Source organism: Pagrus major, chromosome 12 (assembly GCF_040436345.1).
Source record: "Pagrus major chromosome 12, Pma_NU_1.0".
Taxonomy (NCBI): Eukaryota; Metazoa; Chordata; class Actinopteri; order Spariformes; family Sparidae; genus Pagrus; species Pagrus major.
The window spans coordinates 2987732-3005916 of NC_133226.1; the positions used below are offsets into that span (position 1 = coordinate 2987732).

General features: G+C 40.2%; 1 protein-coding gene across 1 annotated transcript; it reads right to left on the bottom strand.

The window, feature by feature from the left end:
* Window positions 1-1580: 1580 nt before the first annotated feature.
* On the bottom strand, window positions 1581-18127 carry prrc1 (proline-rich coiled-coil 1). Its single transcript, XM_073477827.1, has 9 exons — window positions 18039-18127; window positions 15915-16050; window positions 13523-13909; window positions 11382-11527; window positions 9738-9840; window positions 9474-9637; window positions 7501-7604; window positions 6270-6372; window positions 1581-5453 (listed from the first exon to the last, which is right to left on the bottom strand). The coding sequence occupies exons 2-9, from the start codon at window positions 16009-16011 to the stop codon at window positions 5244-5246; spliced, it is 1314 nt and encodes a 437-aa protein (XP_073333928.1). The 5' UTR covers window positions 16012-16050; window positions 18039-18127; the 3' UTR covers window positions 1581-5243.
* Between the last annotated feature and the right edge of the window lie 58 nt (window positions 18128-18185).

Consider the following 18185-nt stretch of genomic DNA (forward strand, 5'->3'; position numbering starts at 1 on the left):
AGAGAGACTCGTTCTCATAAAACCCACCCTACTCCGCCACTGATTGGTTGGCTTCGTTGGCTTCATTCTCAATGCTTTACTTAAACTATTAGCTTACACAGACGCTCCAGTAATGTCTGTTTTCAGCAGTCTTTGAGCTGTGATACCACTCAGACCTCTCATTCTCCAGAGCCGCCTTCCGCTGCAAGAGTGTCTCTAGGCTCTTTAGGTGGAGCAAGCAGGCCGGCTGTCCTGTCGCTGCTCCACCACCCGTCCTGTCAGCTTCATCTAATGAGCCCAAAGACACTGCAGCTGTGACAGCCAGGTGGTGTGTTTACAGGCGGTGAATCTACCGCTCAAAATCCGCTGCATACACTCCACTGCTGGCTGTTAAAGAAAAACATGCCATTACCATCCGACAACTACTGAACATACAGTTAGTGTCAGTGTCAGTGACGCTGACAGAGATTTCCGTGGCCCTGGTTGTCTGCTGTACAACAAGATGGAGGAAGATTGGTGGGACCTGTGCATGTTCTCGGCTGTCCTCCCGTATCACACCCCCCTGGGTGTCCTGGTAGTCTTGCTGAACGACCAGAGGAAGGAGGGAGGGATTGCTACTGGCTGTTGGCTGCATTGTTTTGTAATTGTACAAAGTCCAGTGGCTACTTTTTACACCTGCAGGTCATGGCCAGCTACTTTCTATTATACTATAGAAGGAAAGCAGAAGGACCTCAAGTAAAAAGCAAAAGTAAATTATATATCAATAATAAATGCTGTACACATCACATTTATTATTAAAGGACATTGTTCAAGTCCTTTTTTTAAAAAAAATGTTTTAAATATCATGGTGTCATGGTGAATATTGTGGCGTGGACTATATATGGTGATAACGTACCTTGGGTTTTTGGCATTGTTACATGATGTACATAGCACATAATATACTGTAATTGAAGCAATAATCGCACTCACATAATTATTAAAATAATTAAAATCTTTATTTGTGCTTCTAATTTCCGTAAGTTGTAAAACATAATGCACGCGTAAATGCAGAATGATTTGTATCTGCAAATTTATAGCTGTGCCTCTTTGTAATTTTCAATGGACATTTATTTGTGGATCTCAGCCTATTGTGTGGATTCTGTTGATATTGTATATTTTGTATCACACCACCAGTGGACAAGATCATACTAATGAGCAAGTCTGTGCTGTAGCAGTGATTTTTTTTCTTCGAGTGCCCTCTGTTGGTGTTTTAACTTCACTACCTTTACATGTGCTGAAGTGTACGATCAGCAACAACTTACATCAATCGCACTTGCAATTTCTCCACAAATTGCACATTCTTGTTATTACTCTATTTTCATCTGTTTTTAGAGCGCTACCAATTCTACACAGGTGCAGGTAGAAACATGATTCCAAAAGTGTTTAGGAGATAAGTGCTATGACTTCTGGTGGTGATACAGTATCTGCGGTCATTCAGTTTGTGTTATTATTTTTATTATTAAGTTTATTTTTTGGAGAATTTTGAAATGAATGGGCCTATGGAAGTAGAGACTTGTTTAAAAAGTTAATGCGGAACAAACAATGTAGCACTGATACAAACAGGCATGAAAAAGTGATTTATTTGTGTAAGAAGGCACATTTAGAAGACAGAGTACACATGAATATTCTTATCACCCAAACTTCCCCTGGCACCTCATTTATAAAGGGTTACTATACACAAAATGGGTCCAAAATGGGGGTGAACACCCCTTCCCAGGCAAAAGTTGATATCCATTAAAAACAACTCGGCAAGCAATTTTGTGTTGAAAATACATCTTACTGCAGAGTGCAAGGGTCATACCACTGAACTACTGGTTAGTGGATGACTGCTCTACTTTCTACGCGTGTACAGAAACTCTGACCAATGCATATAAACATTTAGGAGACAGGGAAATTGACGATGCAAGTCTTGAGGTGTGAATTGAAGCCTGAATGTTGAAATTAAACGCTGCCTCCCACACATTTAGTTTTACTTCATGTGACACATTATTTACAAATCCTTTATCATGAGTATTTAAACCGGTGGTGTTGTTTGTGCTTCAAGAACATCTCACTTGTAAAAGATATAAACCAAGTTTCTCATCTACATCTCTGTGGTAGAGAGCACCACAGCTGTTGAAATGCTCAGATTCAGGAAAGTCTGGCTTGCCATTCCTGATATTTAGCGTCAGTGTACTGAGTACCAGAAGGCTGTTTTCAGATTCATTGCTGAAAGTGCAACTTTTTTATTGACAATGCAATTTTAAAAGGTGAACCTATGAGCATGATTTGTGACATAACAAATAGTATGGAAGACAATCCTAGTCCAATACTCAGCATTCACAAGTATGATTTGGAAAATGAAAGCCTCCAGTACACATACACTGAGAATGGACTTTACAGTGAGGGAGGAGACATTGTGAGTCTCCTCCAGTTAAACTCGTGAAATGAAAAAAATTGCATATTCATATATTCTGTTTTTTTTTAAAGGAGGGAGAAGGAATAGATACAATTTTAAGGATTTTAATGCGGTGATTATATTTTTAGTGTTCACCCATCAAACATCCATTGTAAAATTATATCCCAGGGTGAAGGATACCACTGACTGTCATGATCAATTTGGCAAGATGTGAAGCAGTCAGTGTGATCGCTGTTAACATATAAATACTGCGACGACACTCGCACATAATGCTGCATGGAAGAATTAACAATATGTGCTTTTTAACTTTTATCTCACCCACAATCATCGTGATTTCTGTCCAAAAAAATTGTTTTTCTCTTGGTTGCTGCTATGATGACCATAAAGAACCATTTACGCTCATTTTTATGCATGAACATTCATGAGGTGCACTGACCATTTCCAGTGGATTGTGGGTTTGTAGGGGGCAGGATATGAGGCTGATCCACATGCAGACAATTCCAAGTTGATTCAGGATTTATAAAAAGGAAATTGTGCACTGGCAGGCATACTCAGGATTTTTATAAATCAGACTATTTTTTAAAGGGATGCAAACAATTGGTGAGAATTCTCTGCAGAGTTTCTATAAATGAGGCCCCAGGTTACTATTGGCATCCTACTGCAATTAGTCATGGGTCAAACTGTGTTTTTACCTCACAGTGTAGTGCATGCATACAGCACAACACCCAGCAAACATTGGTTGGAAGGTGACGTCGTGTTCCTGGCCAAAAATGGTCCCTAACCAACGCCACTAACCAACGCCACTAACTGTCAAGAATGTGACATTGTTTTTATGTCTAATAACATTCCAGTCGGACCTTCTTTTACAATCAGAAATATTTCTCATATAATTGGAATTTTTCTAACTTTGTTTAACATTGTGAGATAGGGAATTTTTCCACATTTTCGTTAATTTCTCAGGGCATAATGCATGGTTCATGCTTAGACTTCCAGAAAGGACATCGAAACATAGTAGGACATGTTGATTGGATGTTCAAACAATGGTCATACGTCACAATGTTTGCTGGGCAGCGATGGTGGGCACATACTTTCCAATAAAACAAGAAAGAATCAATTAATGTGACACTACACAACAGTATATATCTACAATGTGATGACATCATTTGACCCATCACACCCAACTAGCTGTGCCCCCATTGCACACTATTGAAGGCCTGGTGACTAAATGAATTTAATGCAGTCACATAACTATGTGAAGACGGACCAGCATGCAGACTAAACTTGCTTGGCTTTAGAATGAGGGGTTGAGGGCAAGGCTGGGTTACCAACAGGAAACTAGTGATGAAGCCTTGCTTCAATGCAGCAAAAATCCAATGATCATATTAAATGAGGCTTTGTTACGCCACACTAATATCAGCGGTGTCACCTTGATAATGAACACAGGCAATCGGTCACAGATCACAATTCTGACTGCATCAAAACACCAAACCATTTTCAGCACAATTGCTTCATACAGATTCAGTGCTTTAAAAAGCTTCTACAGTAAACTGTCTCAGGACACCCAGCCACCTTGGCCCCCTCTAAGGCTGCAGGTTCACTGTGCGGAAAATTATTTATGGTCATTTGCAAAACTCTAAGTTTGTATGAAACTATGGGAATATGCACTAAAGCACAATATCTACTGACATTATAAAAGATGAGCCCTGTGTCAAAATCTAGTTTTAAAGCCATTATTATACCCACATGATGCATATCCCCATTTAATTTGTGTTTAATCAACAGTTTACTACACCAAAAATTCTTACATAAATTTACCATAAGCAATTATCCTAGGAATACCGTGAACAATGATGGGTTAACAGAGCCAGCCGCTCGTTTTATCTCCAGGGTCCCTTCATACGTTAATCCGGCCATGAGTTATTTACAGCTAGAAAGACAATGGGTTGATGGTTGTAGCAACATCTTAGAAATCAAAATATACACAAAAAATCATAAAAAATGAAGTAATGAAAAATATCATTTTACCAGCTTTTTAAGGTTTTGAAATGTGAAATTGGCCGTAGTGCTGGAATATCAGCTCAAACCTTCTATCATGTCAATTATTAAAAAACAGTATACTAGTGTCTTGAACACTAACCGCCACACTAGTGCACTGGCAACTTAAGTACAAAGTAGGAGTTACAGTGTTACATTATACAGTGAAGTACTTCACTGGTCCAATCACTTTCTAGTATCCATGATCCGGCCCAGGTCCACATTATCTATGGTCTAACTGGGTCAGACACATGTGTCTGTCAGGTTTCAGGTTCTCTCTCTGTTGGGGTGTGTCTGGGTCTACTACATTGTGGATTGGGTCTCTTTTAAAAACAAATTCATGCCAGTAAGCTTTGAGTAGTTTTTCCAAAATTTGGGATCTGTAACCAACTTATGTATATAGAATACAACTGGGACACAGTCAGTCCATGCAATAGTCTAGAATAATGGTAAGCATTCATAAAAAATAACCAGAAGACGAAATATTACCACAATATGTGTTATGATTGTTCATATTAAAATACATGATGTGTAATAATCTTTCAAGGACAATGACGAGATGATCAGTTAATGGTTAAGTCTTCTTTGAAGTCTGAGTTGGCAACAAAGTATTGACTTGAAATCTGATGGCTTTTCAGTAAAATCCTTACGAGAATATTTGGCTATGCCCCGCACGTACACATGGAGGACAGATTAAGAACTATGAGGAGCCTCGCTGTCCAATCAGCTAGTTTTTCCTCCAACATGTCTCCGACTCCTCCCAGTTTGTGACAGAAACTGGTACCATTCAGCCTCACACAGTCCTGGGTGGCAGCTGCTGTTTGTAGATCCCAGCCAGAGCTTTGGCAGCACTCTGGATCATCTGGCGTTGGGTCATGCCTGTCATGGCCTGATGCCAGTCTGTTCTGTTGATGTTGGGCAAGTTGCGCTCCAGGACTTCACCGACGGTAACAATCAGACCTGACCAGCGCAGGTTGTAGTCAGGAGGGGTCAGAGACTGAGCCTGCAGAGGGGATAGTTGCAAAACAGTTTGATGAGTTGCTGTGAGTGATATCAAGTAAAAAAACAAAACAAAACCTGAAGCTAATTTTTCCTCACCAGTGACAATATACCGAGTTAAAACCACAGTGGTTGAAACATGAAAAGGCAAAAGATGTGATACCACTAACGGATGCAAGGGGCCAGTGCCAAGGAAATTCACACTAAAAAAAAAGTTGTTCTGAACAGCCACACTGGCAGGTGGAATGAAACGCTGGCTGTCATACAGAGGGGGCAGTCGGGATGTCATTAACCTTATATATAGGAATGCACCTTGGTGTGACAGGCATACAGCATGTTTCACTCGGCTATTCAGGTGAAAACAGAAACAGTTGTAGCAAGAAAGAAAAAGAGAGCTTGAAAGAAGTTCAAAGCTCACTTTCTTTCTCACTGCCACACAGCTGATCAGTGACTGAGTGAGGTGGGTGTGATTGTGACACTGTTGTTTCAGAGAGTTACAGAAAAACTACTACACTATTCCAACATTGTAAAGGTGTCGGGTTGGAGGGGATTTCTGAAGCCAACTGACCATCCGACATGCACCTTTGGAGAAGCATACTGGCACCTTCACTCTACTGTAACACTAGCCTCAAAATATTTTGACTTTTTTCTGGTAATCTCAAATTTTCGCCACATAGAACCATAATATCGGAGATGAAAAAAAAACTTCATGTAAAACTATAATTTTGTTCTTGAAAAAATGTTAGGACTGTTACTGGTAAAAAATAATGTGCCCTCTGTGGTACATGTGAAGGTGTCACTTGTGTGTTTTCACGTGTACCTGTTGGATGAGCTCTAGAGTCAGAGGAGTTGCCTGAGTGAAGACCTCGATGCGGATGCTATGACAAGGGTCCTCCAGAATCAAACATCCAATGTCAAACCACCTGCAGACAACATATTTGAAACAAACATATTAGAAATATATAAGAAAAATGCTTAAGCAAAATTGCTCTTGCTTGAAACTTGGTTTGCACGTGGGGAGGGTGGCCCTAGCATTAAAATGGCTAAACACCTAAAAAAGAAAAGGTAACAGCTGCTAGCTTATTTACATTCGTACCATTAGCAACCAGGTTATTGTTACTATGTTGCCACCTTTAGCATGTAGGTTGCTGTTGTTGTTTCACGTAGGGACAGAAATCTTTGACAAACAGTCATACCTGATAGTGGAGGGGAGGAGAATGTGGCCTGAAATATACCAACAGACTTCAGACAACATGTATCCCTATCCAAAGGGCCTCTCTAACAATGTGAGTCTGGGAAGTGCTCCTACCCTGACAATCTTTAAGTTAAAGACGAAGATGGAAGGAAGACGCTGAGGCATCCATGTCCTATAGGTGGTTAACTCTATGCAGAGTTGATACAAGGAGTTAAATATCAAAAAAGAATATTTAGGCCATTAGTGACAAGGGTATTCTCACAAGCAGCAAAGATCCAAAATAGACCACTAAATGGTTTCATGTGAAAATATTGACACTCTGCATGACAGGGCACAGAGAAGGGACGACTTCAATAGTGTGCTGTTAAAAAGGGAGACTTTTTGGATGTTTCTATGAATACCCATGTCACTAATAGCCTAAATATTCATTTTTGATTTTAAACTCATTTGACTTTGCATAGAGTTTATTACCTATAGCTCATAGATACCTCTCTCCTCACTTTATTGAAATCTACATGGACAATTTTTTGGATACATTGTGTAAACCTTGGCTTTTCATGTAATACATTGTACCTTTCTATTTTTTATGAAGATGTTCTTAGATACCCTGTATAACTGAAGCTGTTGATCAAACTGTATTTTCTGATTTGACTTTTGAATGACATCTGAATCAGGTGGGTGTTGGCTCCTCCTGCAATATGTACATGTGATCAAGGACATTCATTTGACATTGAAAAAAGCATTTTTTTGCATCAAGGTTATGTGTGTGTGTCACCGTTTACCTTTACGTGTGTGTGTGTGTGTGTGTGTGTGTGCGTGTGCGTGTGTGTGAAATAAAAAAAGAAACACGTCTTACTTGTCAGGAAAGAGCTCAGCGATGAAGTTTTCCAAAGAGACAACTGGCTGCTTCTCATGGATCACACCACTTCGACGCAGGCTGTCAATGCGCTCCTGAGCCCCCTGCATGCACACACAGACACACACACACACACACACACACAACCACACACACACACACACACACACACACACACACACACACACACACACACACACACACACACACACACACACACACACACACACACACACACACACACACACACGGAGGACAGAGGGAGGGAGATAAATTCAATAGAAATGTCCTATCATTATAAAGGTCCTCAAAGGCTCAGAACTAAGTTGTAGCACGTCTTAGTAATTCTGTCCTGAAGACAAGCACGGACAGACGGATCAGAGTTGAAGAGTTTGTCTATGTAACACTGTTTTCCCAGGAGAATAAACAGTCATTTTTCAGCCCATGGAGGTCAATAGCTGAATGATTAGTTGAGTAATTAAATAGTTCAACAGAAAATAAATAGCAAATCATTTTTCTGGTTACAGCTAGTTAAATATGAATATTTGTTGTTGTATAGAGTGATGTTTAGAATTCAGACACAGTGTTGTGACTGGCAGACAATTAGACCTGTCTGGGACTGTCTCGGTCCGTGTCTCTCAAACACATCTTTTACAAGTTAATTTAGTCACTGTAGGCTACAGTATGGACTGTCAGGAGGCTAAAACATACACATAATTCAATCAAAATAATCGAAACATTAAGATTATGTTATCAAACAAACCTACTGTATTAAATTATTTAAACAAATTACAATTATTAAAAAAAGTTACAATTTACAAACCTATTTCAAGGTACATTTGGCAAGGGCAAAGGCCACAGTTCCCATGTCTAATAATGGTGCGGATTACAGTGATTTGACAGATTTCTTCAAGTTTGACTATGTTGAGCAATCAATGAAGATAAATGAACAAAAGTTCTTGGAGAACAGTGTATTGAAAGTCTTCACAGAAACTCATTGTAAGTAAGACAGAAATGGGAAAAGGAAGGAAACCAAAGTACAACAGAGGAGAAAAATTTTAACTTAACAACTTTATGGAGAGAGATTTGTTAAAAAAAAATCTCGCTCTGTTCTTTATAACTCCATGTCAAAGAGTTATAAAAACTCTTCCAGCTTCTGGAGACGGTGTGGATTCTCTGAGGCAAGTCATTATCATTTATTCTGGTCCTGCCCCATATTGATTCCTTTCTGGCAGGAGGTTCAGAAAGTTTTGCAAAAAGTTTCCGAGGCAAACATTCCATTTAAACCATGTATTTGGGCGCACTGCCATTAGAAAATGATTCCTCTCATGTTACACACTTATTCCGGATTGTAAGCACAGCTGACAGGAAGGCTATAATGATTTTTTTGTTCTGTATTTTATTTACTTTATTGGTCCTTATTTGCATTATCTATCTTTACTTAGTATTACCCTTGATTACAACTGTAACTTACAGAAGGCACTTACAGAGGGATATTAATCCCTATGAAAATGATAACATTATTTGAATGGACCTTGTGGCAACTCAAAAAGAAAAATTCACAAACAGGAAAAAAGTGACAACTTCATCCTCAAAACATTATCACCTGTCTCCTCAAAATGTTTTTTCCTCATGTTATTTTTTTTCCGACAGACCGACAGAATAATGAATAGAACTGTTCGTGGTAGCTGTATGGTACATATGGTAAAAAGATTTCTAAAGGCTCGTATCCACAAAGTCTTGACAATACATTATTTCGTCTTCTCAGACCTTGCCTGGCCTTTTCTGACTGTGTGGGAAAGCTGTGTACTTCAGAAAACAGGTTGGAAATAACATGTTGAAGCAGTTCCCAAGGTTTTGGTCAGAAGTGATGAGTATGAAGGAAAGTATGATGAAACATGATCCTGTAAAAATGTAAAGATCTACTACAGTGGTTCTGTCCTGTTCTGTTGGAGAAGCAGCAGTGAACTGACCTTGATACCGGCTGCGTAGCCCACAGGCTGTGGGGCGATGTTAGACTGACCAGGCTCTCCAGTGACCATGGCCATCCCAAAAACCTCCTGGAAGGCGTCTCTGACTGCCTCCACATTTACTTCCTTATCTGATGTCACCACAATGTCAATGTCTCCACCAGACTCTGGAGAGCAACAATACAGCAACATTTAGTGAGGACATTTGAAGTCAGCTTTCTTCATTTAAGAGTAATGAAGTGATGAGGAGAGAGCAGGAGAACTCACTGATGTATGGGGCCATGCCAGGATCCAGAGTGGTGATCATGGACTCCACAGAGTGCTTGGTTTTGTCCAGGACTGTCTTTACTACATGGTTACCTGCTACTCCCTGAGGACACACAGACAAAACATGGGACATGACTGTCAGAATACTGATCAGGACTTGATTTTCAAAATATGTCATAGTTAGGGCTAAGATCAATTTAAAAAATTGACACATTTTCACAATTTGTGTATAAATCTGAAAACATATCAACTACCAAACTACTCGCAACACACAGAAGCAAACAATGACAGATTTGGCTTTATTTGGTTTTACTTCACACCACAGTTCAAATCACATGTGTAATAGTCATCACTGGCAATCGGGCCCCCTGTCCAAGAGTCAGGAGTCAAAAGGAAAGAGAGCCCGGGGTAAAGAGTAAACCTATGATTTCATCTTTGTTTTATGGTGGAGGCGGTGGTGTGATGTTATCAGTGTGAGTCCTCGCTTTTCTCAGTGTTTCCCACACATAGACTTTACTTAGGTGGGCCGTCCAGGTGTATCAACAGCTGCTCAAGCATATTTGTTGACCCATTTTAACATTTTTGTGCTTTCGTTTTATTGTCCAGGAGAATGACGCCATCCACAATGGATTAACTAGTAGACAATCTGCCCTTGCTCTTCCCCTCCCAGCTGCTGTCAATCACACATGCTGTGCAGAGAGAGAGGTGCTCTCTGGTATTACACCCCTCCTGTAAATGCACAATTGTGATGCAACCTCTCCTATTTAATGTAGGCCTACTTATGCCATTGTTTCGTATGAGCTGGTAAGTGCACGTGGTTCTTGTCATGTCGCTCAGTACCATGTTACACACAGACACAGACTGAACTCAAATGGTCAGAGTGGCATTTAAACTCAAATTTTATTTCTGGCTTAATGTGTAGTTCTTGTTAAAAGTTCACACTTTTCTGTGAATTCTGGGCCATGTCTGGAGATGTGGGAGTATAGAAAGTTTAGCAGATTCTGGAGTATATCCAGTCGTTTGTCACTATTCGTTTTTACACCGATAGATCCATGGAGTTCACCTTTCTGTTTCTTGTGCATCATGTTCGTCACCACAAACGCACCAGAAAGCAGGGAACAGTGGAAAGTAGCAGATCATATACCTCATTAGACTACATTCAAAAGTCTTCTGTCTCATCTCTATTGAGAGTTGCACATGCAATGCAAGGACTGGGTACAGACATGGAGACTACCGAGTATGGAAAGGTTACTTTTTACTATATTTTACTTCAGCCTGTCTTTCAAATTCAGTGCCGACTGCTTGAGCTCTGCTTGAACAGAGATGGATAGAAAAGTGTTAACAAGCCAGCGGCCATCAATTCAACACACGTCATTTCATTGTACCTGACAACAGGCTAAGAGTGAAAATGTCCACTGGAGCGTTGTGTATCCATTACAGCTGATTGGAGCTGGAGCTGATAAACACCTGTGACTACTGAGAGTCATTAGACACAGGAGTAAATGATGATTATACAAATTCACATTAAAGACAAAAGTTAGTGGGTCTGTTGTCCAGAGGGAGTGTGTAAACCTGTTTTATGGTTGAGAAGATGGAGGGATGTTCATTACTATGTCAAATCACATTTGATTAGAGCGGTATTACCTTGAAAAAGCCCCAGATGCCTCCACCAGTGCTGATGTCTCCAGATACTCTGGGATCTTCCTGCTCCTCTGGGAAAGTGATAGGAGACCCAGCATCTAATCCTCCTGTCATGGCTGGCTGCTGAACCATGGGGTTTGACACTACACCTGGAAGATATGATGTGATTTTTTTTTAAATAACTAAGAAAACCCACATGACAAACTTTATGGAAGCGTGATATGAAATCACTGGAGTACTCTTTAGATCCACTGTTAGTTTTTACATTTTACAAAATACATGAAAACTATTTGAATCTTCACCATTGTTTTCATTTGTCATTGTTCCACAGGTATACCAAACAGTGATCCAAAACTTGCAGTCCATCATGTACCATCAGTTTTGTGTAGTTTCACCCCTACGGTCAATCAATGGATTATATTGTAAAGGTAAAATGACTAGTTGATCGATTAGTCAATCAACAGAAATCAATCAATCTGCAACAATAACCTTCAGTCGTGGTCAAAAGTTAACATCCACTTGTAAAGAACATGTTTATCATGGCAGTTTTCAGTTCCAGTGATTTCTACAGCTCTCAGTTTTTTGTGATGAACGAGTGGAACACACACTACTTTATCAAAAAAACATTCATGAAGTTTGGTTCAATAATGAATTTATTATAGGTCTTCTGAAAATGGAACAATCAGTTTTGGTGATTATAGAAAGTTGTGTGAATCAAATGTTCTTTGTAGCGTGGCCTCTTAACTTCTTCTGAGTGATTATGATTGATAACAGCTGCTGACTTTTCAGGGCCCATTTTAATAGGGCTTGTTTGATACATTAGCCTCAGCCATGAACACTACAATAGGAACGTCTAAGGAGCTCAGCATTATTGATTTGAACAAGTCAGGAAAGTCACTTGGAGCCATTTCAAAGCAGTTACAGGTCCCAAGATCAACTGTACAAACAACTGTTTGTAAGTATAAAGTGCATGTCACAGTTGTGTCACTGACACGATCAGGAAGAAAACACAAACTATCACCTGCTGCTGAGAGAAAACTGGTCAGGATGGTCAAGAGTCAACCAAAAACCACCAAAAAGAAAGTTTGCAATGAATTAGAAGCTGCTGGAAGACAGGTGTCAGTGTCCAAAGTCAAGCGTGTTTTACATCAACATGAGCTGAGAGGCTGCCGTGTGAGAAAGAAGCCCTTGATCCAGACGCAGCACCTTAAAGCTCCACTGAAGTTTGCTGCTGATCACATGGACAAAGAAAAAACCTTCTGGAGGAAAACTCTCAGGTCACATGAAACAAAAACTGAATTGTTTGGCCACAATGAGCAGCAATATGTTGGAGGAGAGAAGGTGAGGCCTTTAACCCCAACAACACCAGACCTACTGTCCAGCATGGTGCTGGTAGTATTATGCTGTGGGGCTGATTTGCTTCCAGTGGATCTGCTGCTCTAAAGAAAAGTAAATGGAAAAATGAAGAAGGAGGATTATCTCCAAATTCTTCAGGAAAACCTAAAATCACCAGCAGAAGATTGATGATCCAAACACACATCAGAAGTGGTAAAGGAACGGATCAATCAGGCTAGAATCAAGGTTTTGGACTTGAACCCCATCAGAACATGTGGACTGTACTGAAGTCTGTGTCAGGAAGCCAACAAATGTAGTTGAACTTCACTGATTCTGTCAAGAGGAGTGGTTAAAATGCAGCCAGAGGACGACCAGAAGCTTGTGGATGGATATCAAAAGCACCTAACTGAGGTGAAAATGGCCGAGAAACATTTAACCAAATATTAGAATTACTGTATGTATGTTTTTGACCCAGCAGCTTTTGTCACATTTTCAGGAGACCTATGATAAATTAATTACTGAACCAAACTTCATGGATGTTTTTTGTGACAAACACAAACACAGAAAACTGAGAGCGGTAGAAATCATTGGAACTCAAGTTCCAACATGAGATATACATGTTGTAGCGTATGTAACTTTTGACCACGACTGTACATCAGTCCATCCTGAGGGATTGCTGGTAGGAACTTTGGATAACAAGTCGGATTTACTGAGTACTTCTGAGGAAGGCTTCATGGGTAATTTTGCTTTAAAAAACTTGTTTACGATGGAAATAGTGTGTTTAGGAAGAACACAAGCATGGCTCTCACCTGGCATGGCCGTAGGACTGGAGAATGTTGGCATCAGTGGTGTCTGTGGTGTTCGACCAGCGTGACCCCGTGTGATGTCATATCCTGCACTCATGGAAAAGCTGGATATGGGTGGGCCTACGGGAGGGGCCAAAATCCCGGGAGCTGAGGCGGGAGGTGGTCTGATGAGGGGGATAAGAGGAGGCACAGCGGGGGAGGTGGGAGGAAGGAAGGAAGAGTTGCTGGTAAAGGGGGAGGCAAGTGTAGAGGTAGGGGGAAACTGGGAGGCGGTGGCCAGTGGGCTGCTGAAAGCAGGGAGGGAAGGAACAGGGGGGAGAGTGGTGGAGACTGATGGCTTATTATTGGAGACGGAGCTGGTGCCTGGGAGGGACTGAGGGCTGGACAGACCTGTAACACAAAGAACACCTCAGAGATGCTCACTTTCTAGAGTAAAGAACTTAATGTTCAGTACAGTTCAGGCTTCACATGTGTAAGCCTATTCACTATCATTTTAATTCACTAGTTCTGCTACATTCAGAAAGCTATGATGATAAACTTGTAGAGACTTAAAAACTTGCCTAATGTAACCCAAGTTACCAATGAAATTCATTTTTTCACAATTTAAAACAATATACAGAATTACATTAAATTTACATTATTTAACAATACAGCTCAACCAATACTGGGTGTTTAAAACAGATTCCAATTGTCAGTATTTGAATGTTGAATCATCAATATTTGACCATCTAATAAAGATATACTGGCCAATAGTCATTTTCTACACATTCATGTGACATACATACACATTCTTTAAAGGAACCCTTTAAAAGACCAATGCGTTCAGTGGCATCCAGCAGTGTGGTCGCAGTTTGCAACATACTGAGCACCTCTCATCTCACCCTCCCCTATGGTGGTGGCTAAAAATGCAAAAAACGAGAAAGGTCCTCTCTAGAGTCAGTGTTTGCTTTGTCTACTCGGGGCTACTGTAGAAACATGGCGGACTCTGTGGAAGAGGACCTGCTCCCTCTGTAGATATAAAAGGCTCCTCCTAATGTTAAGTCAAAACACAACCTTTTTTAGTTTCAGTTGATTCTGCACTAATGAAAATTACGAATATTATATTCCATTTCTGCCCCTAAATGTTACAGACTGGACCTTTAAATACATTTTAACTGAGCAGGACATTTCACAGCTCAGTGTTTCCCCTATATGTGCCTAGTAGCGGCACACCTACACTGCTGAAACATTTTTTTACAGGAGGAGAGGAGGGGGATAGGGAAAGACAGGAGAGGAGGAGTGGAGAGGGCTGTTTCTTAGCTTTAACGGTAGGTCTATATGATTTTGCACTATGGACACTTCATATCTAGGTCAATTAACACACCTGCAATAACAGCACATCAAGGGAGAGGAGAGGACGCCTTCTGATAACTTTAGAAACTAAGGTTGTATTTTTTTGTCGTGGCTGATGCTTCATCTCCAGATCACTTCAGACACACATGAGTAAGGCATGAAGCATATAACCTTTGCACTTATTTGCCTGCTCAACAATTATAACAACAAGCATCTGGTAGATGTCAACACTGAAGCAAATAAGAAATACGATTTATGCCTTGATTCCTGCTTCATCGATTTGGAGAGTTGAGGATGAGTTCAGGAGTCTCACAGCCTGGGGAAATGAAGTCTGGTGGTATGGCAGTGGATACTTCTGTATCTTTTGTCAGATGGCAGCGGGGTGAACAGACTGTGGCTGGGTTGGGTGTTTAGTATCCTTTGGGCTCTGTGCAGACATCTCACTTCACCAATGTCGCTGATGTTCTGCTGATGGGTACCATTAATGTTCTGGGTGGTTTTAATCACCCACTGTAGAACCTTCCTGTCCTGGGCCGTGCACGAACCATGCCAGTTTGTGATGTTTCCAGTCAGGATGCTTTCTATTGCACCGCTGTAAAAGTTGACCAGGATCTTGCTCCAGAATTTAGCCTTCCTAAGTTTCTGTAGGAAGGAGGGCCTTTTCTGTGCTTTTTTTAACCAGGGTGGTGATGTGTGAGGACCAAGTTGGACTACCATCACTGAGAACCTAAGGAGCCTAAAACTGTTCACCACTCTTTCCTCCCTACATGAACTCTCATCGTTATTTTTATGCGGCCAGTGATGGTGGTGTCGTCCGCATACTTAGTTCTCTTGATGTCTTGAAGTACAGTCTTGGGTAAACAGTGTGAGCAGGAGGGGGCTGAGCACACAGCCCTAGGGGGGCTCCGGTGTCGAGCACTAACGTAGAGAAGTTGTCACTGCCAATCCATACTTTCTGGGGTCTACGTGTGAGAAAGCCAATATCTAACTGCATAGTCTACTCAAGGCCAGAGTGTTAAGTTTTCCATGCTCACATAGCAACATTTCAAAGGTTCTGTCTTACCTATGGTCATTGGTGTGGAGCTGACTGCAGCAGCAACAGTCAGAGGAGGTGTAGGGCTGGCAGGAGGTGTAGTCTCAATCCCACTCTCTTCCATCATCTTCTCAGCCTTATACCTTCAGTTCCGCCCAGATTATAGCTGCATAAGATGAATCAGGACATATTCAACTTGTTGTTTAGCAGTTCAATTCTAATGCCTGCACATATACATGGTGAAGCTATTCAGATATTGATCATAGACTTGTTTACATTAAATGTGGTTGCTTCCGTGTCAAATTTGAATATGAAATCAGTTACATGAATTTGGTCACATCCGGCCATTAACTCAGTCTTTAGTGACTTGTTGTTGCCATTCATAAAAATGACTGACTGTAATAGTTCAATGCTGTGAGGTATATAGATTTCACACAATCTGGGAAAAACAGAGCACTGGAATCTGCTGCTCTAAGGAAAGTAAATGGAATAATGAAGAAAGAGGATTGTCTCCAAATTCTTCAGGAAAACCTAAAATCATCAGCAGAAGATTGGCTCTTGGATGCAACTGGGTGTTCAAACAGGACAGAGATCCCAAACACACATCAAAAGTGGTAAAGGAATGGCTAAATCAGGTTGAGGTTTTGGAATACCAACAAATGTAGTTGAACTTCACTGATTCTGTCATAGCTGTGTAGCTTGGTAGCTACACAGCTTGTGTAGCTAATAGCTTGGTGCTATTAAAAGCACCTAATTGAGGTGAAAATATGAAAATAGACATACCAAATATTAGAATTACTGTATGTATACTTTTGATTGAGCAGATTTGGTCACATTTTCAGAAGATCTATAATAAATTCATTATTGAACCAAACTTCATGAATGTTTTTGTAACAAAGTAGTTTGTGTTCCACTCATTCCATCACAGAAAACTGAGAGCTGTAGAAATCACTGGAACTGAAAACTGCCATGATATACATGTTTTTTACAAGTGTATGTAAAGTTTTGACCATGACTGTGTATACATTGATATCTTGAAATCTTCTCAAAAGCACTTCATAAATGTTAGGACTGGGCGACAAAATCAAATGTCACAATATTTTTGACCAAAGAGGCCCTTCTTAGATAACAATATTGCAACAATATTGTAGGGATGAATTTTGGTACTTTGGGGAAATACTAACACAATGAGATCTGATCAATAATCATCAGTAATGGGGATATAATGGATAAGTAGGCAAAGACAAGCATTGGACTAAGCAGAACAGTCTAGTGAGTTCAGGAAATATCATCACTTTACTGCAATGTTAAAACTAGGAAAAGATAACACTTATGACATATCACAATATAATGATATCCAAAATCTAATACCATCTATAGTCTCGTACCATGATAAAGATATAAGATATTGTCCAAGCTACTTAACATATAGGATATTTGAAAATATAAACAGTTCCCAAATAGACTTGGTGGTTCAACTGGAACTCTTAATTCTGATTCAAGCAGACTTTACCAATACAAGGGGGAATTATTGTGCACTATTGTGCACTTAGATCACAGAAATAATTTCATTTTTAGTTTACTTTTCTCATTTCTAAGTGCAGATTTTGATCCACTATACTTATACACACTTCATGAACAAAGCACAAGAAGGAAAACTTATATCAGCTGCCTCGTTCTTAATAACATAAGACACTGTATATACAGATAACCATCCCTTTGTTGTTAACCTTTTGCTTTTCACGAAGCATATAAAATGCAACAATACATACTCAAATACAATTGATAACTGTCATCTTGACTCCCGTTTACAATCTGCTAAGCAGACTCACTTTGAAACATTTTGTTCAGTCTTGTAATATACAACACATCACAGCTGTTACAACGTGTACCAGATTTATGCTCCCTTGTTTAAAAGCGACGCAGCATCAGATCATGTTGGCGTTTGGATATAATTCAGTGTGAGCTTCTAACAGAAAGCTACAGTCCACAGCTCAGCTGTACACGTGTACAAATACACTCAGCTCTAGCAAAAGACAAATGTGACTATGGAAAAAGTGCAACGCATGTTTGTATCTAAGTTTCCGGGAAATAAGCGTCGGTGAATTGAATATATCCTTTTAGGATGACAGAACAAATAGTTTGACTACTGACCTGCTAGGTGACTAGCTTCAGTGTAGCTCACCACTCATGAAGAAAACACCGACCCGTTTTGATGACGTCATGCAATGCCACGTCATAAAGTTCGTTGGAGAGGAACTGCGCCTCTGTGGACGCGATGAGGAGGATCAAGTCGGACAG

What these genes read in the sequence shown, in the direction of transcription:
- prrc1 (XM_073477827.1), bottom strand. Translation starts at nt 16,011, where the DNA reads ATGATGGAAGAGAGTGGGATTGAGACTACACCTCCTGCCAGCCCTACA. An exon ending in GCATCTGGGGCTTTTTCAAG is followed by an intron (nt 9,841 to 11,381) that starts GTAATACCGCTC and finishes GTGTGTCCTCAG; the next exon opens with GGAGTAGCAGGTAACCATGT. An exon ending in GCTACGCAGCCGGTATCAAG is followed by an intron (nt 7,605 to 9,473) that starts GTCAGTTCACTG and finishes GTGTGCATGCAG; the next exon opens with GGGGCTCAGGAGCGCATTGA.